Source organism: Ambystoma mexicanum, chromosome 11 (assembly GCF_040938575.1).
Source record: "Ambystoma mexicanum isolate Mex_15411 chromosome 11, UKY_AmexF1_1, whole genome shotgun sequence".
Lineage (NCBI taxonomy): Eukaryota > Metazoa > Chordata > Amphibia > Caudata > Ambystomatidae > Ambystoma > Ambystoma mexicanum.
In genome coordinates this window covers 986,015,963-986,037,310 of record NC_090934.1, presented here as the reverse complement: position 1 = coordinate 986,037,310, position 21,348 = coordinate 986,015,963, and the positions used below count along the sequence as shown (strand labels likewise).

Below are 21,348 nucleotides of genomic sequence, written 5' to 3'. Positions count from 1 at the left end.
AACTGCATCTCATTCTCTTCCTGCTGCCACCGAGACAAAGAACTGATTAGTCTTTCTCAATGGTCTAGTTCTTTCCATATAAAACATTATGGCTCTGCGAACATCCAGTGTATGCAGGCTCTTCTCACCTAAGTTTGAAGGATTTTGAAAGAACGTTGGTAGTTCTATTGACTGGTTGACATGGAATTTAGAGATACATTTTGGTGCAAACCTAGGATGTGTGCCTAGAACCACCTTATCCTTGTGAACTGTTACAAAGGGGTCTAGTACAGAGAGCGCTTGTAGTTCACTTACTCTCCTAATGGAGGTGATAGCTATTAGAAAAGCAGTCAAGAGTGAGGTCCTTAAGAGATGCTTTGTGCATGGGTTCAACGGGTGAACCCATGAGCCTGGTTAGTACCACATTTAGGTTCCATCCGGGAGCGGGGATAGCTATGGGAGGGTGGATCCTCTTCACTCCTTCCATGAAGGCTTTAATAACTGGGACTTTCCACCATGACACTTTAAGTTGGGAAGTGGTGTATGCGGAAAGTGCAGCTAAATGGACTTTAATAGAGTTAAACACCAAGCCTGAGTCTAGTAGGTGAGTCAGGTACAGAACAATTTGTGTCAACTGGATTGATGCTCCTTCCCCTACACAAGATGACAAATCTTTTCCATTTGCTAGAATAACAGTGACAAGTGTTAGGCTTTCTAGCCTCCCTGAGAATGTCCATGCATCTCTGCAGGAGTTGTAAATTGTCCAAATTCTATGATCTCAGGAGCCAGGCTGCTAAGTTCATGGTCTGAGGGCATGGATGTAGTGTCCTGCCTTTGTCCTGTGACAGCAAGTTGTACGGGCATGGAAGTTTCACTGGAGGAGATAGGGACATCTCCATCAAGTGAGCGAACCAAAGCTGTCTGGCCCACATAGGGGCCACCAGTATCATGGTAACTTGTTCCTGGTACATCTTGTGCACTATCTTGTTGAGAAGAGGAGTCGGGGGGGGGGAAAAGCGTAAACAAATGTCCCTGACCATGGTATCGATAGACCGTTCCCCTTGGATTGGTTCTGGGGGTACCTGGAGGCGTAATCTTGGCATTGTGAGTTCTCCAGAGTTGCAAACAGATCTATTTCTGGGAATCCCCATTGTGTGAAGACGTCGAAGACGATGTCTTTGTGTAACCACCATTCGTACTCTGAGGGCAGAGGGCAGTCTCTGCTGAGTTCATCTGCTAGCAGATTGAGTTCCCCTGGTACATGTTGTGACAGTAGGAATATGCTGTGTTTGAGAGCCCACTTCCAGATGTTCTGGGACAGCTTGGACAGTCCTGGAGAGTGAGTGCCCCCGTGCTTGTTGAGGTAGTACATGGCTGTGGTGCTGTCCATGAGGACCATCACTGTCTTCCCTTGCAGGTGTGCCTGGAAGGCTTTCAGTGCCTTGAACACAGCGAGTAGCTCCAGTAAGTTTATGTGCTTGGATGCTACGCTCGGAGTCCAGACTCCGTGAGCAGTCTGATGGGATAGGTGAGCCCCCCATCCTGTGAGGGATGCGTCTGTGGTTAGAGTGGCTTCCACTGTGGGGGTGGCGAATGGTTTCCCTATTACCAGGCTTTCCTTCGACCACCACCGTAGTGAGAGAACCAAGGCCTGCAAGACCACCACTAGATCGTCCCATTGTCCGCTGGCCTGACACCACTGGCTGTTGAGCCACTCTTGCATTGGGCGCATGCGCAGGCACGCGTGAGGTACCAAATAAATACATGACGCCATCATTCCTGGTAAGCTCATTGCTTTGCGTACCGTCACCTCTCGACCGGGCACATATTGAGGGATTTGAAACAGCATGTTTTGGACCCTCTCGTTGGAGGGGAAGACGAGGCCATCCTTTGTTCCAATTAGAGCCCCTGGGAATTGTTTGATCTGGCTGGGGTCTAAGCTGGACTTCTTGTTGATGGAGAAGCCCAGTTGAAACAAAAGGTCTATAGTCTTTTTGGTATTTGAGAAGCATGTTCGTAAGAATCCCCTATTATGAGCCAATCGTTGAGGTAAGGGTATATTGGGATGGACAACCTGCGCAGGTGGGCTGCTGCCACTGCCAGTACCTTCGTGAATACTCTCGGCGCTGATGCTATGCCGAAGGGTAGCACTCTGAACTGGTAGTGTTTGCCCTCTATCATGAACCTGAGGTATTTCCTGTGCGCTGGCCACATTAAAATATGAAAGTATGCATCTTTCATGTCCAGTGTTGTCATGTAATCCCTCCCTGTGAAAGCAGGGGGATTACCTCCTGTAGAGTCACCATTCGAAACTTTTGAGGTTTGACAAATTTGTTCGCTGGGTGCAAATCTAGTACAGGGCGCATGGTTAAGTCCTTTTTGGGTACAAGGAAGTACACTGAATAAATACCTTCGGTTACCTGGGATAGAGGCACGACCTCTATAGCTCCTTTTTCTAGTAGTTGGTCCACTTCTTGAAGAAGGATGGCGAGGTGTTCTGGAGACATGCGTCGTCCCCTTGGGGGTCTGTACGTAGGGGAACTGTTTAATTCTATACAGTAGCCGCGGGCTATGGTAGATAGTACCCAGCGGTCTGATGTTATACCCTCCCATGCTGGAAGAAAGGATGTTAACCGGCCCCCGACCGGCGAAGCATGGGAGGGGACCCGAATCTTTGAGTCATTTGGTGTTGGTGGCTTGGGAACCTCTAGGGGTGGGACCCAGACCTCTTCCCTTGTCACGACATTGTCCTCTTTGGTTTTATTGTCCACTGGTGCCTTGGTTAGAGGACCAGTTAACTGCAGAGTATTGTTGCTGCTGGCGTTGGCCTCGAAAAAAACGTTTGTTGCCATAACCACGTTTGTTGGGAGGCCTTGAAATTTGGTCTAGTGTCTTGATTGGGTCAAATTCCTTCTTTGCGGTCTCTAGTGCCTCATCCACCGCCTTACCAAAGAGGTTTGCATCTTCTATAGGTTTTTTAATAAGAGATGCTTGTGTTTCAGGTTTAAAGCCTGAATTACGTAGCCATACATGGCGTTTGAGTAGGATTCCTTGGACTAGGAACGCCCAGCCGTTTCTGCAGCATCCAGAGTATTTTTAATGATGCTTTGGTTGACTAAGGTCCCTTCAGTCACCGTGGCTAGAAGGCGAGTACGTAGGGGTTCCGGTACCTCCTCAATGTCCTTACCTAGTTTGCTCCATTATGCATCTGCGTAACTTGGCAGCAAAGAGTTGCAGTTGGCAATTCTTGCGGAAAAGGCAGCTGAGGCGGTAATCCTCTTTCCTAGGGCATACCATTTTTTACCCTCTTTATCTGGTAGTGCCTCGCTAGTTGACAGCGGGACCCCTGCTCTCTTCCTGGTATTTGTCACCACTAAGGAGTCTGGTACAGAGTGGCCCCTGATGTATAACAGGTCCGATGGAGAAGGACTAAATAATTTTTCTATCCTCGGGTTGACCCCTCTGATCAACGCGGTAGTGGATAGTGAAGGAATCATTCGTCTCTTTACTGAGGCGAGGAGGAGAATGGTTTGGCTGACAGGGGGTTTCTCCTTAATGATCTTTTCTACAAAGTCGATGTCAGGAGAAATTTCCCCGGTCTCGATCTCGAAATGCACTGCTGCCTTGCGTAGGAGTGCATTAAAGGTAGGTTGATCGTCTATAGGTGATGTATTCCTAATAGGTGAGTCTTTGGGTGGGGACAGGTTTATGGCTTCAGTGTCTGAAAACGCTGATGGGGACTGCCAGGGCTGTGAAGCGCCTTCTTCTGAGTCCCATCACTCATATCCAGGTTGTCTTCAAAACCTTCCTCCTCTAGGTTTTGTTCCCCTTCATTGCCTAAGAATTCATCATCCTCCTGAAAGGGGGGGGTCCTCTCCAGTGAGATCATATAAATCTACATCCTCTTGGGGGGGGGGGGGAGGATCAAACAGCCTGGGGTACTTGGCCCTAGGATCCTCCTGAGGTCCCTCTCTTGATCTCTTGGGTGTTGGAAGGTTCTGAGTCTCCATAAACCTCTCCATTTTGTCCATACAGAACTGGAGTCTCTCTAGGGTTTCGTGAGGTACCCCGGAGCTGTCAGGGGGAGAAAAGGGAGGGCCTTCAATTAGAAAACGCTTCGACCTATCCCATAACGTTGAAGAGAGGTTCCCCTCGCCTTCTGAAAAGCCTACTGGTAGGCTAGGAGTCCCTCTCGACGGAGTGGGTGGTTCCTGCCTTCCTTCTGACCTTTTCGGCTTCTCCCGGGCCTTATGAGCGGTAACCGACATCTTTCGCCGTCCGTCTCTGGCTATCGGTGGAAATAATCCGTGCCAGGCTCTCGACAACTTAACTGTCTGTCGAGGGTACCTCCGGCGTCGACATTACAGGCGTCGCTTGCTCTACGCCGACGGGCGCTCTCTGGTGGTGCGCGTCGTCTGGCGGTTTAGTGATAGCGCCCTTATCTGGTGGTAGCCCAGTCGCTTGTCGCGGTTGCGAGGGGGGCTTCAGATTCTTACGGTCTGAGGAGGCCGCCGGTAGGACCTGCGTCTCCGTTGGCGCTAATGCTCTCTTCGTCTTCGACGAGGAAGAGCCGTGGGTTGTGTGTTTATGGGAGTGTTTTCTGTGTGCGTCCTTGTCGCCGGGGTGTTCATCCCCATAAGCAGGGCGTGAGCCGAGCTTGTCGGGACCGGGGACAGACGACGAGGAGCGTGAACGCTCCTTAGAGAGGTCTATGACTTCCGAAACAGACGTCGGGTTGTCACATTCCTCGTCACTTTCGGCGGTGGCGGGTGATGAATCAGACTTAGACATGGCGTAGGCTGCCCACCTTTTGACCCTACGGTCTTTTAAAGTCTTCGGCTTAAGGAGCTGACAGGCCGCGCAGCGGTCTTCTTTGTGGTCGAGGGGCAAGCAACGGTTACACCATTTATGCTGGTCTTTCCAGGTAAACTTGCCTTTGCAACGCTGGCAAAACCTAAAGGGTGTCCTCTCCATAGCTGAGTAACAGATTGCATGTGACAACAACCCCGAAGGAAAGGGAGGGGAAAGGGAAAGGCATTCTCAAAGAGAAACAATAAATGTCCCACGACCCCACTCTCCCTACTGTATTTGGCCGTCGAGGCCAGGCCACGTGTTCGCGAACGCCGAACAACCTCCTCCGTTGAAGGCACCGCCGTCGTAGATCTTGATCGGCGGTGAAAAGCTTTGCAGCTACGACGCCGAAGGAGGGATGTAAATAATAATATAAGTTAAGGTCGACCAAAGGTCAAATAAAGTTTTTTGCAATGTCTCTCATAGAGCTCTGCGTATAGGCGACCAATATCTTGGCGGAAAAAAACAATCTGAGGGACCTCGACGTGTGAGGGATTGTGGGTCCACTGCACATGACTATAGGGATAGTGTTACAGACACGCCTTGTCGACGTCCCCTTTTCGACTATGAAAAACAAAATGCAATTCTCTGCAGTGACAACTGGATGTCGGACTATGCACAGCATGTGATTCTAAGCATATTAACAAACATCAGAAACTCTGTACCATTCTCCTGCAAATAAGGGGGTGCGAGGCCGCCCATTTGGTGGTCTAATAACTGGGTAAGGTAACTCACTGGTCAGTAGGAAGCTTACAACTACCTTGGAAGATTTTGTGAGTGTTGTGGAGGTCAAGCTCCCGGCGGGCCAGGAGGTAGATAATTTGCTACTGGCAAATATCTATAATCCCCATGGGGCAAAGTACAGAGAACTGATACAGAAAACATTGCATGACCTTTTAGGAGAATAGTTGCAGGATATAAATACTCACTCTGTTATTGTGGTGGGTGATTTTAATTGTCACATTAAAGGGATAAGTGGCACGATAAATAACCCGCTACTCTACCCTCATTGTATTATGAAACACAATATTGATGATATGCAGGGTGATTGTTGGCTGAGTTTTTTTGACTGTTGAGAGCTTGAAATTATTAATGGCCGGACCTTAGGTGATAGGCCCCGTAAGAGCACCTGGAATAATGGCTCCACTTGGAGCACACTTGAATATATATTCATCAGTGGTAAGGTCGCTTCAAGGGTTAGGTATATGAGAATATCTAAAAATCCCCATAGTGACCATGAACCACTGATTATGAATTTAGGTGTAATTAATCAAACCACTACAATCATAAACACAGGTGAGCTACTGGTGAATCAGGGAGCAAACTAGGTACAGTGGTCCGACAGTAACATCAGTAAGGCTCTGAATGCAATTAGTGATTGGGGTGAGAAACATGCAGAGATGTTCAATTCAATGACCTCTGAAGAAATTGAAGGGTGGATCACTACATTTTTGGGTAAACATGCTATCACCCGTGTCCCTTTAGTTGTAAGGGATCGGACTAAGGATGACATATCACAAGGAAATCAGAGATGCCAAGCGCAAACTGAGAAGGGGAATTCGTTAAATAAGAGTGAAATGTTGCTCCATTATTCTAATCCATAGCAATATCAGGGTCCTTTAAAACAAGTACAGACAATGGATTAAAACATGGAAGAGGAAGAAAAAACTGGAACAATGGCAGAATACGGTCAATACTCTATGTACCAAAAACACGCATAAAATATGGGAACTCCTGGGGGAAGTCTGGGGAAATCGGAACAAAACCCTAATTAACCCAATTGGGGTAATAGAGTGGACTAAGTTTCTGGAAGACCGAAATGGGCTGGACATCGTTCACAAGGGCGAAAGTATCAGAGGAGTCCAGCCCATTCGGCCGTTTGTAGTCTCTAGTGAGGAACCTTTAATTAATATCAGTAAATTGAAATCCTCTAGGGCTCCGGAGCCTAATGGAATATCAAATATGGTTATGAAGGGCAACCCTACATTTTGGGCAAGTCTAATGAAGATCTTAATTGAAAAAGTATTAAGAAACGGTAGAATCCCAGCAACATGGCAAACTGCTATATTAGTTCCAGTTTATAAAAAGGGGAGCAAAACAGACCCGGGAAATTATCGTTTGCTGTCCATGCTTGATTGTACTGGGGAAATGTTTGCTTCCTTATTACTAAAAGAACTTCAAGCATGGGCAGATAGTGCTGGGATTCTTTACCGCTTCCAGAGCGGCTTTAGAACTGGGTATTCTACGTCCCACAACTTGATAATAATGGACTTTTTAAGGAGTATAGCCTTGAAGCCCAATAGCCCCCCATTATATGCATTATATATCGATTTCAGATCAACTTTCGATTTAGTAAATTCGATTGGCAAGTAATCGGCATACAAATAAATGTCCAATATATGGTATAGCTCTCGCAGCATCCAACAAAGTTATTCATATAATTTATGAAAAAACAGAATAATGTGGGAGCCAACCGACACCCTTGTTTGACACACCCACAGTTGTCATACATTTTTGGGAGGGATTCCTGGCATCGCTGAAATTAATCTGATCTGAGGCTTTTGCATATAGTAACATCACGATTCACTCATATCCAAATTAAAATTTGAGACTTTGACCCACAGCTTTGATCTATCTATCAAAAGCTTTGGAAAAACGAGCAGAGAGGTATAATGGGACACTTACCGTACATTTTCTTTCTATGGATTCTCCGCCCACACATTCCTCATCCTGATAGATGTCCTCCAGCACAAATTGTTCTTGGACATTTTCACTAAGGGACGTAGAGTTGCTTGACAACTGTCATCTCAGACGACTGGCTTTTCGACTACGGATAGGAAGTGGCATTACGTAAGTGCTCCCCTTTTTCTGAACTGTGCTCAGCAGCTGAGGGAACCACTACCTAAGTAGAATTTGTAGCAGCAATAAACTGCAATAAAATTCCAATCAAACCAAGAAACATGTCAAAACTGCTGCTCGTCCCTTTTTTAGAGAAAAAGTGTGTTTTGCATTCAGAAGTGGGGTCGGTTGGAAGAGGGATTAGGAATCTCTGGGAGGAAAATCAATTTCAAGAACATTACAGTAAGTAATTTTTCTTTCTAGTTCATTCCATCTTCCTACAGATTACTCATCTTTAAAGATCCCAAGGCTGTATAAACAAAAGAAGGAGGGCAGAAAATGAAGGCTTCATAACAGTAAATAATGAAAAAACACTCTACCAAAGAGGACATCTTGACCAGCCAAGAACTCTAAACGATGGTGCTTGATGAATGTATGTAGGGAGGACTAGGTAACCACTGGCAAGGGGTTCCTCCTCCTTTAAAGATTGAGGGTAAATGAGTGGGAACTCAATGATTTTCAGTTAACATGGAAGTCAAACACATTTGGAAAGAAAAGATGGTATCACATGAACTATTCCCTCCCTAATGGCGATTACTGGACAGCGCTTACATCTCCCTAATATGTCTAGCAGACGCAATAGCCACCAGAAAATCAGTGTTTAACTTGAGGCAACAATGCAAGGGCTATGAAGGGGAATTCATGAGAAAACTGGAAACTAAATTTAAGTCCCAAGGGGGAATCACAAACTCTTTTGGTGAAAACATTTGTCAAGCCGCTCTAGAACTGGGCAACCAAAAGAACAATGAACAACAAACCATGCAATGTAGTTCTCTTGAAGGTAGAAAAGGCTGCTTGGTACTGCTTGACCATGCCGATTTGCAGTCCCTGCTTCACCAATGAAATAAAAACGTCCAAAACCGAGGCAATGATCTACATTCCTGCTCCTATGCCAACCTTCACACTTCCTTCATCAACACACATAGATGGACTTGTCGCAGGCCTGCATGTAGACATCAACCCCTCCAGGACCTCGTCATAAAGTCACCAATCATTGCACCGCATCATCTCAGCTGCTACGAATAAAGACAGACTGCGGGTTCAGGTGCATTATCTGACCTCCTGGCTGGGATAAGGGACCGATTTCCAAAGAAGGTGCCGAAGTGGGCAGATAGCCATCACAAGAAGCTCTGGGTACAATCTGGGGCAATCTGAGTAATGCAAGGCCCACAACTCCTGAGACCTATGGTGAGAACAGGTATTGGTAGCAACGCTTAGTGGAAACCTTAACATTCCCGCCACCTGAAAGCGGTCCCCCAATGGTATCCCACAGAAGAAATTCCATCTAACAGAAGGCTTGTACTTCCCATTATCCTTTGTCACAAAAAGATCTACTGGAAGGGTGCCTCAAAAGTTGAAGATCTCTGAAAAGACCTTGAGGCAAAGCTCTCATGTGACAGAGTTAGCCCTGCCTGCCACCCCTCTCTCCACTCCGGCTAGTTGGGCTGCTGAGAAAGAGATGCCATTCCCCAGAACCCAGAACCCAAGCCACATACACCTCTCTGCACATGGGCAATAGCTGCAACTCCACCCCACTAGCGCCAATCTGACGGCTCAGAGATCCAACAGGCTCTTGTACCAAAAGTACTCTGCCTAGGTCCAAAGTCTGCTCACTTTGAGTTTGACAGCATTTCAGGGACGCATTCGTGGCAACGGCCTCAGGCCACAGTTGTCAATGGACTCCCACACCAACAGTCTACAAGCTGGACCATCACCAAAGTTCTTCAGTAACCATCTCCAAAACTCAAAGAAGATCCAGAATCTCACTGTAAGATTGAGACCATTGATGGGGAAGCAGCCACTGCAAAGAACACATTCTGAACAGGGCCTCTGGCGGAAGAAGGCTAAGACTGTTCTGGAGGAATGTGAGGATAGTAAACATGCTGTTGGCTCTGTCCTCCTAAGAGCTAGAGCAATTGGGAAGGTGGCAGCAGAGACTTCTGAAAAAATAGGGACAATCCCAAACCGTGTAGTAACTGAAAACTGTCAGGGTGTTTTGACACCTGTTCCTTCTAACAGCCTTTAAGGATCCATTCATCCAATTAGGGACAGAGTTCAGCTGAAAGGGAAGCCCTTTAATTGATTAGGAGTGCTGCGCAAAACTCAGGAACTTCTTGTGCTTTGAGTGGATCAGCATATGGATATATGTGTTCGGGAGGTCCAGAGATGCCAACCAATCCTGGCTCTACAGAGCCTGGAGGATCTACTCCAATGTCGCCATCCTAAACTTGCCTCCCTCAGGAACATTTTCAAGCCCCCAGTTTCCAGGATGGGGCCACGTTGCCCACTTCTTTGGGACCCGGAAGTGCCTGGCGTACCATGTAGACCTCTCAGTCCAGTACCACTTCCATGGCCCTTTATGCCAAAGGTTAGGCCAGTTCCTTCAAGAGTGCTGGCTCACGGTCCCAGAAAGGGAGGAAAGGCGGCCAATCTCAAGGTTGCTTTGCAGCGGGTGGCAGGGAAGGTAGTGATGTCGAACATTAGCCTTGGAAGCCTCTCCCCTGCAGAGTTCGGCGCAAGTCAACCAAGTCCACTAAGCTGGTCTGGACAAAGAAGCCCGATGATTTCTGTGTGCAAATGAACTGAAGTGTTTAAAACTTAGCCTCAGGAGCCATACACATTGGGGAGGCAAAAGAAGAAAGCTGTTGTACCATTGTATCTTTCATGGGATTCACTGGGCATAGATTCAATCCCCATGGAGCTTCCAACCCAATATTCTGCATTCAAGCCTGACATGCATCCTGTCAGCTACAATGTCCAAAAAAAACATCCCTAATCTCTCCCTTAGATAACGGCAATGAGGCCCCCGAAAAGACCACCAACAATACATGTGTATACTTTACAAGCGAACAAGAGGCATTCATATCCGTCAAAGCCTTTGGTTTGTTCCAAGGTTTTGTCTGTAGGCTTTCCCCTCTCACAGACCCGTTGCTGTATTGCTACAATTCCCCCGTTTGTCTGTGAGCTTTCCCCTTCACAGACCCCTTTCAGTATTGCCACAAACACCCTGTTTAAACTTTCTCTGCACAGCACTTGCAAGATTCCAGTGAATGATCAATGCACAATGCTGCAATTTCCTAGGAGGAGGAGGAGGAGGAGTAGCCGAATGCTCTGTGTTCTTTGTTCGGATGCTCCGATGATGCAAAATGTGCAGAGATAGGAACTGTCCCATGACCTGACCAAAGATGCTAGAGGCAACAGCAGGTGCACCGGAAGACATTCCAGTGGTGTAGGTGTCTGCTCGGAGAGTAGGCAATTAATTTAGAGTGAGAAGTGACTTGTGTGGTCTCTAGCTCTCTGAATCTCAGACCGCTGATGCAGTGGCCAAAGGGATTTGATGGCCTGTCATGGTGTGTTTGATATATGATATGATGTGACATTTATAACGCGTCTGTACACAACTGTTTCTGGGCGCGACAAGACAAGGAGGGGTAACAAAGGGAGGACAAAATAACGATCTGGAAAGTGCAGTTAACTCACAAGTGCAGCTAGCGGATGGCTCATAAGTGTAGAGAGAAGGGACTGTAGGGTTGCAGATACATACCCATACGTGCTGGGGAGCCCTGAGGCAGTGCAATGGGAACTGGAAATGCATGAGCCTGGGCCCGAGTTGAGCGGGCGACCAGGTGACCAGTGCGTGGAGCAGCCATGTGCATCAGTAGGGGAGAGGAAGAGAGAAAGCAGAAGCAAAAAGGAAGGTCTTGAGTTGCTTCCGGAAGCAAAGGTGGTTCTGCTGTAGTTTGAGAGAGGCAGGGAGGCTGTTCCAGAGGGAAGCCCCAGCCAAGGAGATAGATCTGACCTCAACTCTGCTTGGAGAAGCGCCAGACCCACAGAGAGTTGGAGGAGGATGCGCAGAGAGCTCAAGAAGAAAGGTGTTTTGGAAGAGAAAGTTGGAGGTAGAGCGGTCCCAGGCTCCAGAAAGCCTTGGGAACGATGCAGAGGGTCTCGAACCTGATCCTTGCAGCCACAGTGAAGAGATTTCAGAGCTGGAGAGATATGATGCCCGAGCTTGAGGCCAAGGACAAGTCTCACAGTTCTGTTCTGTAAAGATCGAAGAGTAAAGGCAGGAAGATTTAGAAAGAGACTGTTGCAATAGTCCAGCCTAGAGAGGACCAGAGCTCTGGAAACAGTGAGCTTCTGGGGGAAGTGAGAAAAGGAAGAATACCTCTGAGGAGGTGGAGCTGTTCATTTGACTTTAGAGACGTCAGAGATGTGAGGAAGGAAGGACAGGGTGCAGTAGATGTTGACACCAAGATTCTTAGCCTCGCAGGAAGAGGGCCCAGAGTGGGGGTGGGGGGTAAGAGAGAAAGAGAGAAAGAGAGAAAGAGAGAACGAGAACAATGCACATAATGGGGGGAGACCAAGAAAATCCCAAAGAGGAACGCTCCAGAATGGGGAGGACCAGGAAGATTATATAAATGTCTTCCATTGCATTAGAACAACTCCTGAGCAAGCGGTCAAGCCTGGGTATTGTTCTAGTAGCAAAACCAGATGACTGAGCGATTCTGCAAACATTTTGAAAAACTAAATTTCATCTCTGTTTTTACAACAATTATCCTATACCACAGAGTGGAGAGCACCTCGGGAAGGCCTAGTCATCACCACCTTGGACCTGACGAAAGGTTACGGGCAAGTTCCCTTCAAGCCAGTAGATAGGAAAAAGACTGCCTTTAGTATTACCCATGGTTTATACAAACTTACTGTTCTCCTGGTCGGGCTACTTGGAACCCCTGCCACATTCCAGAGGCTAATTTATTTATTACTTACTTACATAGCGTCAGACAGACAAGCCTGTAGGTGTCAGTGTGATTACAAAGACCTACAACAGGAAACAATAATCAATAACACCTATACAAAAAAAGATTAAAAAAACCTAACTTACGCAAGACACTTGGGGAACGGCACAAACGCTCAGGCAAACCGATCGGTTTTAAGAGCTTGCTTAAAAACGGTCAACGAGCTACAACCCCTCAAGTCAGGGGGTAGGGTGTTCCAAAGAGGAGGGAAAGAGGAGGGGCTGCGCAACAGAAGGCGCATTTGCCTACGGAAACCAATTTAACTCTAGACACAGAAAACAGATTTGAGGCGTTAGACTTCAATATACTTCGGGCTGGTAACTAGGCAATCCTTTCTGATAAATATCTTGAGCTGTCACCAAATAGACATTCATGCACCAATACAAGAAGGCGAAAGGAGATCCTAGCCTCCGCTGGCAACAAGTGGATTGCTCGTCTGCCCTGCGAAACATGCGCTTTCTTCCCTAAGACTTCCACTACGTATACTGCACTAGTCTGGAATACTTGCAGCTTGGAAATGTTACCCTTGCTGATTCCATGCAGCAGGCTGCTGCAGTAATCCAACATGGCTCCAATAATGGATCTTGCTATAATGGCACAGCTCTTTTTGGTTCATAAAAGTTGTAATTGATTTGAACGTTTGAGATGATTGGCAGAGGTGTACACAATACTGTTCACATGAGCCTTCATACTCAGCTCAGAGTCCAAATAAACTCTTAAGATTTTAACTTTTCTCAGAGTGGCAATGGAACAGCCAGCGATAAAGGTTTTGTAACACAAACCTAGTTTATTTCAACTTTGGGCTGTGCCAGCAAGCATTAGTTCTGTCTTTGTGTTAGTTAGACCATACCATTCGACGTCATCCACTGCTGTATATAAGAGTAGTTATCATTATTATATTCTGTGTCCTTTTCATAGTCTCCTGAGATAGGAATTAAGCACTTTGTGTGATTGGCATAGTTGGTTATTACCCCTTGCGTCCAGCAACTCAAACAATGGCTTTTCAAATATATTATGAAGGGTTGGTGACAAGCAGGACCCCTGTGGAAAACCAAATGGCACATTGTCTGCATCTACTACTGCAATACCACTGAACACCCTTGCTGAACGACTGGACAAAAAGGATTCAATCCATTTGGCCGCTGTAGGTGACAAAGATCTAGGCCATCACGTTGCCCCTCGCGCCATCTGACTCGCTAGACGCGACCAACCCCACTCCTCCCCACCAACCGGGACCGCTGTACCCCTCCTCTGTGCCCCTCTGTATCCTACCACCCGCTGTATATCTGTTCTGTTGTTACCACCGAAAAGCTCTCTGTTATGCATATGTAATGTTGTACACCTTTGTAAAGTGCTCCGTTATGCATCTGTATTGGTGTATACCTTTGTAAAGCGCTCTGTTTCTCGAAGCTAGGTCGCGCTCAATAAATACCATCAATATAATGATCATAATTTTAAAAAGATGCAGAGTCGGTCAACAAGTATAAAATGATCCACCAAATCAAAGACAGCAGACATGTCCAGTAGCATCAATAGCATGATGCTACCTTTATCCACGGCTTGCAAGATATTGGTCTTCAAATCTAGCAAGGCCGTCTCAGTGCCATGTGCTTGTCGGAATCCCGATTGTCGTTTACCAAGCATGTTGTTTTTAACAAGATGTTCTTGAACCTGCAGATATGCTGCACGGTCAAGAATCTTCAGTGAAAGGGTACATTACTAATGGGTTAAAAGGTGTTTTCGGGATCCAGCATGTTTTATTTTTTTTTAAAAAGGGAGCAATCCATGCCTGCTTAATGAGATCTGGCAACTGGCCCTCACTGAAGGAGGTATGGATTAATTTGGTGATGATTAGGATCAATGATGGTGCACAAACTTTCCTAAGACTGCTGGACAGTTATCACCCTTACAGGTAGTTTACTTAAGCTGAGCCATTATGTTCGTCACCTCCCTTTCCGATACCACTCTAAACATGAATACGTCTGTTTTTATTAGACATGGTATTTGAGGGAGCAGCAGCCTCTCTCTCGGTCTGGTGTACCAGAATTGGCCGCCACCCTAGGTTTATTGCCCATGTTTTTCCAAATATTCTGTACCTTACTAGCCATTGCCTCTTGGATGGACATACACCATGATCTATCTTTGGTTAGTATAACCTCAGCCAGTACTGGATTTTCCAGTTTCCTCAAAATTTTGAATAGTTCACAAGTGTCGATTGAGCATTTGTGATCCGCAAGTGATAATCAGACTTCTTTGCTTCAGTAATGGCATGTTTGTGCTTCTTTCCTGCATAGTAGACATTCCTAGTCTCTAAGGTTCTAGATTTAGACCACATGTCATAAGCCTTAAGCATAATAGTTTCCAAATTATGTGCCTCCTGTGAATATCAGTGTTTTGTTTTTTTTACTGGTAAATTATGGGTTTTTTACGGGCCAAGTGTATTTGCAGCCTCTGCCAAAATGGTCTGATATGCAGCTGCTAAATCGCATGATGTCTCATAATCCTCCAGCTTCTGTAGAGCAGTACCAGATTAACAGCTGTATTCGGGTCAGTTAGTATCTTGACAAACAACGTCACAACCCAAAGACCCTGTATCCCCCCATCTCATGGATAGCCAATGTGGATCTACAGATCAAAGCAACACCGCCACCTTTGCACCCATTCCTATCAGCACAAAAACAGTAGTCCCACTGGTATAGCCAATGCAAGTAATGCTCCAGCGGCATTATGGTGCCAAGTCTTTGAGATGGCAAAGATATCTATCTGATAATCAGAAAAATCTTAAGACTGTATTCTTCCTTTGCAGAGGCCTACTTGGATGATATAGTAATCCATAGTTTACAATGGCAGGAACATCTATGCCGCTTGTATGAAATTACTAGGGCTTTGAACAGGGCAGGACTCATGGATAACCCAAAAAAAATTCCTCTGGCCCAAAGTGCTGCGCAATACCTAGAATATTTTGTGGACAATGGGTTAGTACAACTCTAAAGTGAGAAAATAGAAGCACTAGCCCTGACAACAACCCCGAAAGAGCAAAATGGAGCTTAGAGCTTTCCTAGGCCTAGCCAGCTATTACCAGCGGTTTATCCCAAACTTTTCCACCCTTGCTTCAAATCTTATAGACAAGCTTAAAAACTCACAGCCAAACAAACTTTTCTGGACCCAGGAAAACCAGAATAGCATGGATGCTCTTAAGCAGGTCCTTCGTAACTAATCCTTTCAGTTCATACTCCCGACAGACGCCACCAAGGTTGGTTTTTGTGCTGTCCTATCACAGTTGCATGAGGATCAAGAACATCCTCTACTGTATACCAGCCGAAAGTTATTCCCCAAGGAGCAAAATGATGCAACTGTGTAATGGGAGGCCCTGGCCATCAAGTGGACCATAACCAGTCTAAGGTATTATCTGACTGGTAGGAAGTTCTGGCTCATCACAGTCGACTCTCCTCTTACCTGGATGCCCCTATGATTATACACCAATGCCCAGGTAATGAGGTGGTTTCGATACCTCCATCTCTAGTCTTTCTGCTTTACAGTCGAAAACAGGAAGGGCAAGGATGAAGAGAACAAGAACGGCATCACACATTACCCTATAAACTGGCTAGAGGAGGACTTAAATCCAACGGTGGGGATATGTGGTGAATACAGGGATATTGTCACCTATCTCTAAGGGGCAGCCACCCCCTGTTGGGACTAGGGAGGTGAGGCTGCTACAATTAGCACACCTTGGGGAGAGGGTCCCTCTGGAGGCGACTCCCCTTTAGGGACAGAGATCCGAAATGGGATATAGGTCACCATCCCTCAAGCCCTATTACAAATACCTTTGTAGGATATCTAGGGAGTGGTGTTTACCATGATCTTATAAACCCTTTAGTAATGGCTGACTTGGCTTCTGACCATACCTGTGCCCAATCTCCATTCAAGACTAAGGAGAAAGGTATCAACCAGCCCCCTGGAGGACCCTGCCGGGGGTAACCAATCCCAAGATGCCCCATTGAGATCAAAGGAGGTGTGGCCACAGAGAAAGGAGGAATGCCAGTATCGGCCTGAAGGACACAGATGCGCACCAAGAGGGTTGACCAGCTAATGGCCAACGAAAGCAAGCCCCAGGATACTGCAGGACCGAGGGAGCCGAGTGGGGAGTTAGAAAGAGCAAGAGGAGCACCTCAAAGTGGGGAGCAAGAAAGAGAACTGCCCTGTCACAAAATCCAGAGTGGGGAGAGACAGAAAACCCCAGAGGGGGGAGGGCATGAGAAAGAGGAATGCCCCAGAATGGGGAGAAACAGAAAATCCAATAAGAGGGAGTGATAAAACCAGAGAGTGGGGAAGAACAGGGAAAACCCCAGAGTGGGGAGTGAGAAGGAGAAAACAGCCCCAGGTTGGGGAGAAACTGAGAAATGCTCTGAGCGAAGAAAGTCTGATAGAATCCGCAAGGGTGAGAGATGGGAAGTGTCAGAGGAACTGGAAAAAGAGTTGAACTGGGACCTCTGCACAGCTGGCCATCTCCCTCGCATCCCCCAAGAACTGTATACCCTGAACTGAAACTGTGGGTGTAGGCCTTGTCTAAAAAGCGGACAAGATTGGCGGGGAGTTGGACAGAAGCCAGCAGAAATTCCTTCCAAGCCAAAGTTCATGTGTTTGTTTTCATTTGAAGACAGGGAAAGTGGTTAGGTTAGAGAGGGATTCTGGACCAAGGACTGTTGTATTGTTTTGACCTCCTGACGAGTACTCTTGAAACATTCTTTTGTAAAATAGAGCTAGAGTCTAGGAAAAGATATTGTTTTTGCTGCAAGAACTGTGACACCAATGTCTAGTAGTCTTAGTCCTGTTTCTGACAAACAGCAGGAAAAGACACAGAAATGACATGCCCAGAATAGGTTGTATGCCCTCCATATTTTTTTGAGGGCTGAATTACAGGGAATAAAACCCTGGATCTCTTTGCGGTTTCAGAGCTTCCTCGATTACATGTACAGGCAATACTTTTTCGATTGCTAGGATTTAAATGGAAGTTAAGTAGAACTCAATGAATAACCCTTTTTTTAATTATGTTTAAGTCCCAACTGTCTTTAGTCTCATTATTGCTGTAAAACAACAACCCACCATACCCACTACTAGTGAGGAAAATGTTTTTAAGTGATAGGGGTTTTCAGTATCAATTTTAGACAAAAATCTTGGAGGTGGATGCTGTAAAAACAGCAGCCGGTTTCTCTTTCAGATGAAGACTATGTCTTCCCTCATGAGAAGATTAAAGACAATCACTTAACCATAAGGAGGTCAGTCTTGCATTACTGAAGAACCTCTTCAGTCTGTGGTTAAAAAAGTGTGTTCTCATCATAAGGGAGAGCCAAAATGTTTCCCTGTCCTCCAGAGACGAAACTGGATGCCATCAGGCAAGTATGCACCTCATAATAAAACCCTGGGAGATTGAACGAGCCACACTGTCCATAATGTGGCTGCTTAAGAGGATTCCTTTGCTAAAATTTAACGGAAATCTCTTTTGCTGCAACTGGTGTTAACAAATCAGAGAACAAATTCATCTATAATTTGAATTCAATAACTCGCCAATAAGGTGGTCAATTTTACATCTCTCAATGCCAGAACAGTGCTTTGTTTTGGTCATTTTTCCTAGCACATCCCAAGCTTTGCTTTCCTTATCCAGTGAATGGAAAACCAACAAAACAGGCACTTTGCCCTTATCTAGAGCTGCATCAAGGACTCAGTATTTAGCTGTAAGGCACCCCCATAACAATCACGGATCATCTCTAGAAGACTTTTACTCATTAAGCCTGCACTTATGAAAAGCAGGCTCTGAATATGTTTTTTCCATGGAAGAGTTTCTAGTTCCAAAACCAATGTCTCCATAAATACAAAGATAAAAAACTAAGCTTAACGCCTCTAGAGCGTTGAGCACCAGTCCTGTGAATTAACTGGCTGGTGAAAAAGACAACTACTGCCCATCAGAATAGTGAGTTTTGATATGATCAGGGTTTTTAGGGGTAGTTTCAGAGAAATCGGTCACAGGAACCATTGGAGAGAAAATAGGGGCAGTATCCATGACTTCTGGTTCCTGAAGCTGAACAGCTTTAGGAGCAACCCTATCCTAAAGCTTATTAGCCTGCAGTCCCAAAACAATCCTTAGTATAAAAACACACAGATGTCAGTTACTCTTCTCTCTTCATATGAGAAACAACGAAAAGACATTGGTTGAGCAGGTTAAGTCCACCAGCGCGCGACCACGCTATACACTCTCAGAAGCTGAAATCTGAGAGTGTGTCATCCAGTACCGAAGATGCTGGCAACAGCAGAAAAATTTAAATCTCAGGCCTGTGGCACTGGACATTAACCAAAAAAAACATTCAGTACCGTTGAACCAGGAGAGATTGGTTACTGAAAGAAAACTTGGAGGAAACTAAGCAAGGAGTTGCAGCAAGAAAAGAAATGCCCTCAGCATGGATCACATTACCTAAATCCTACTACCGATTAGTCAATGAAGAGGACATTGAAAAGGGGTGGATGAAGAAAAAACCTTAGAAATGGGAAAGCACCTCTGGGACTCCCATTTGTCTTTTGTCAGACCAGTGGTGAATCTGCTTTGGTACTACACTTGGGTCATGCTTTTTCTTCTTGCTTGTACACTGCAAATCTAAACCATGAACAGCATAGGACCTTCTTTAATAGATGTAAGGGAAAAAAACAGCTTAATTGTTTAATAACGTGACTCAGCACTCCCCTACAGTTGTAATTAATTTGCTTCAAACTGAACTCTAGCTATTTCTAATGCACCACCTCTGCTGCGTGGATCGACTGGTGGTTGTAACACTAAAAAAACAACCAGTTTAAGAATTAAGAAAATTAAGTCCAGACACTACCATGCGCTGTGGTTCACAAAGGTTATATAAGATTATCTCACAAAGACAAATATTTCCTCAAATCATATAGGGTCCATCAAAACATGTATCAATGTGATGATCTGTAAGAGGGGTGCCAATCTAACACACTTGAATCCACTCAATAGTGTCTTTGGAATCTTAGATTGAAATGTGTTAATAGATATCTCCGCCAGACGTCTTTCAGAACCACTCACCGCCATGTCTCTTTCTTTTTCCTTTCCAGAATATATTTTGAAAGTTCAGAAATGAACAGGGTAGTCAATTGAGAAATATATGATTAGGATGGTCTAAATAGTAGTGTTGAGAAATGTATTGGAAATGAATATGTATCAATGTCAGAGAATTATTGTTAGTGAACTTTGCCTAGACAAAACCACAAAAAATTGGCAAAACATTAGCACATGCTCGCTAATCAGTTAATGTTGGTGTTTGTTGTAAGGTGTTTGTAATTAGGTGTTATTGTGAGGCTTCTGAAATTGAGGTACATTCTTTGTACAAGGAATCCTTTAGATAACATGATGATCTTAGTTACCAGTGATTCATTTTTTGATGGAACCTATATGATTTCAGGAAATATCTCTCTTTAATAGATGGATGGGACAGATGGAAAGCTCTAGCCTTAGCTGGTGTGCCCCTGATGAGGAGTAACTGCTGCACTGACAAGGGGTTGAACTCATACCCTTATTATTCTGAGGATGCAAATGGAGTGCAAGGATTATGGACAATCATTGGTAATTGTAACACATATATTTACCAAAGTGCTCTGAAACCACTACCACTGGTATGAGTCGCTACACAAAACAAACATTGTGATTATTATTACTGTTGTTTCAGGCAGCAAGCAAAGAATGATGTATGAAGGTAAACCCTCCTGTACCAAAGTACTGAGTTTATGACGGTAGTGGTGATTGACAATGGATGTGATTTGAGGGTCGCCAGGACGGTCAGCTGATACTACTAGCTTCCTTTCAGCTACCCCTGGTGATGCCTTTGAAACTCATGGGTCAAGAGGTTGCAGGAGCAGAGCCATACTTGGGTGGGTACTGTAAAAACCCCAAAACAAAAAAAAAATTTTGTTTATTTTTTAAATCAAATTATGCGTTCAGCAAAACCCCAACACACATTAAAAGAAAAAAGCGCTTAGTTGAAATACAACCGTAAGAGATCCACAAATAGCAAAACAATGCACCCAGATGACTTATCTGAGGAGCAGCTCACAGTCTTGTAGGGTGGAAAAAAACAAGAAATGCCAGTTGCACCTCTGCAACCGGCTATATAGGGGAGTGGGATTAATAGGGGAGTGGGATTATGGGGGATTCCAAATTTTCCATTCTACATCAGCAAAAGGCAGTATCTTTAGGGCAGTTTCTGGGCCTGGTCTGCAGAAAGAACATGAATCTCAGCAAATAAATAGTTTACTACTCATGTATTGCTTTTGTAAATTCACACTGAATGATTATGTATTAAGTTACTTGCCTAAATTGTAACCGAAAATAAGCTCTTACCTTTCTTCTCTCTTGCAATTTTCCGTACCCCTTCCCTGAACTCAGACAAAACTTCAAGGTATGGCATTACTGTGGACTCAAGCTGTGAAACAAAAGAGTTGTACATAAGGCACATGTTTCAAAATGCATAAACGGCAAATAAAGGTGAGTAGTGGGATCTAAGGAAGGCCTAGCTTTTTCAAGGTGGGCGATTTACGATTAAAAATGGCAGAGCTCTTTTAGGCACATTACTGCACAGAAACGATGAGTGCCAAGGTGTGGTGTTCTAGCACTTTTCAGCCTCTGCTTTCACCACAAACCCCTTATAAGATGTTTGTACTTTTCACTACGCTGTACTTTTCTGCACTCCCTCTACCTAATCTGGACTCAATAGCCTTCATGCTTGACAAACACATGAGTAAAGAATGCCCAGGCAAGGAACTACAA

General features: G+C 45.3%; 1 protein-coding gene across 2 annotated transcripts in view; it reads right to left on the bottom strand.

The window, feature by feature from the left end:
- Positions 1-21,348, bottom strand: part of CARS1 (cysteinyl-tRNA synthetase 1) — a 1,125,505-nt gene that overhangs the window by 159,295 nt on the left and 944,862 nt on the right. For both annotated transcript variants that reach the window (XM_069624151.1, XM_069624150.1), the window contains one exon: positions 20,923-21,004. In XM_069624151.1, coding sequence (XP_069480252.1) covers positions 20,923-21,004 — 82 coding nt within the window. The remainder of the gene's footprint in view (positions 1-20,922; positions 21,005-21,348) is intronic.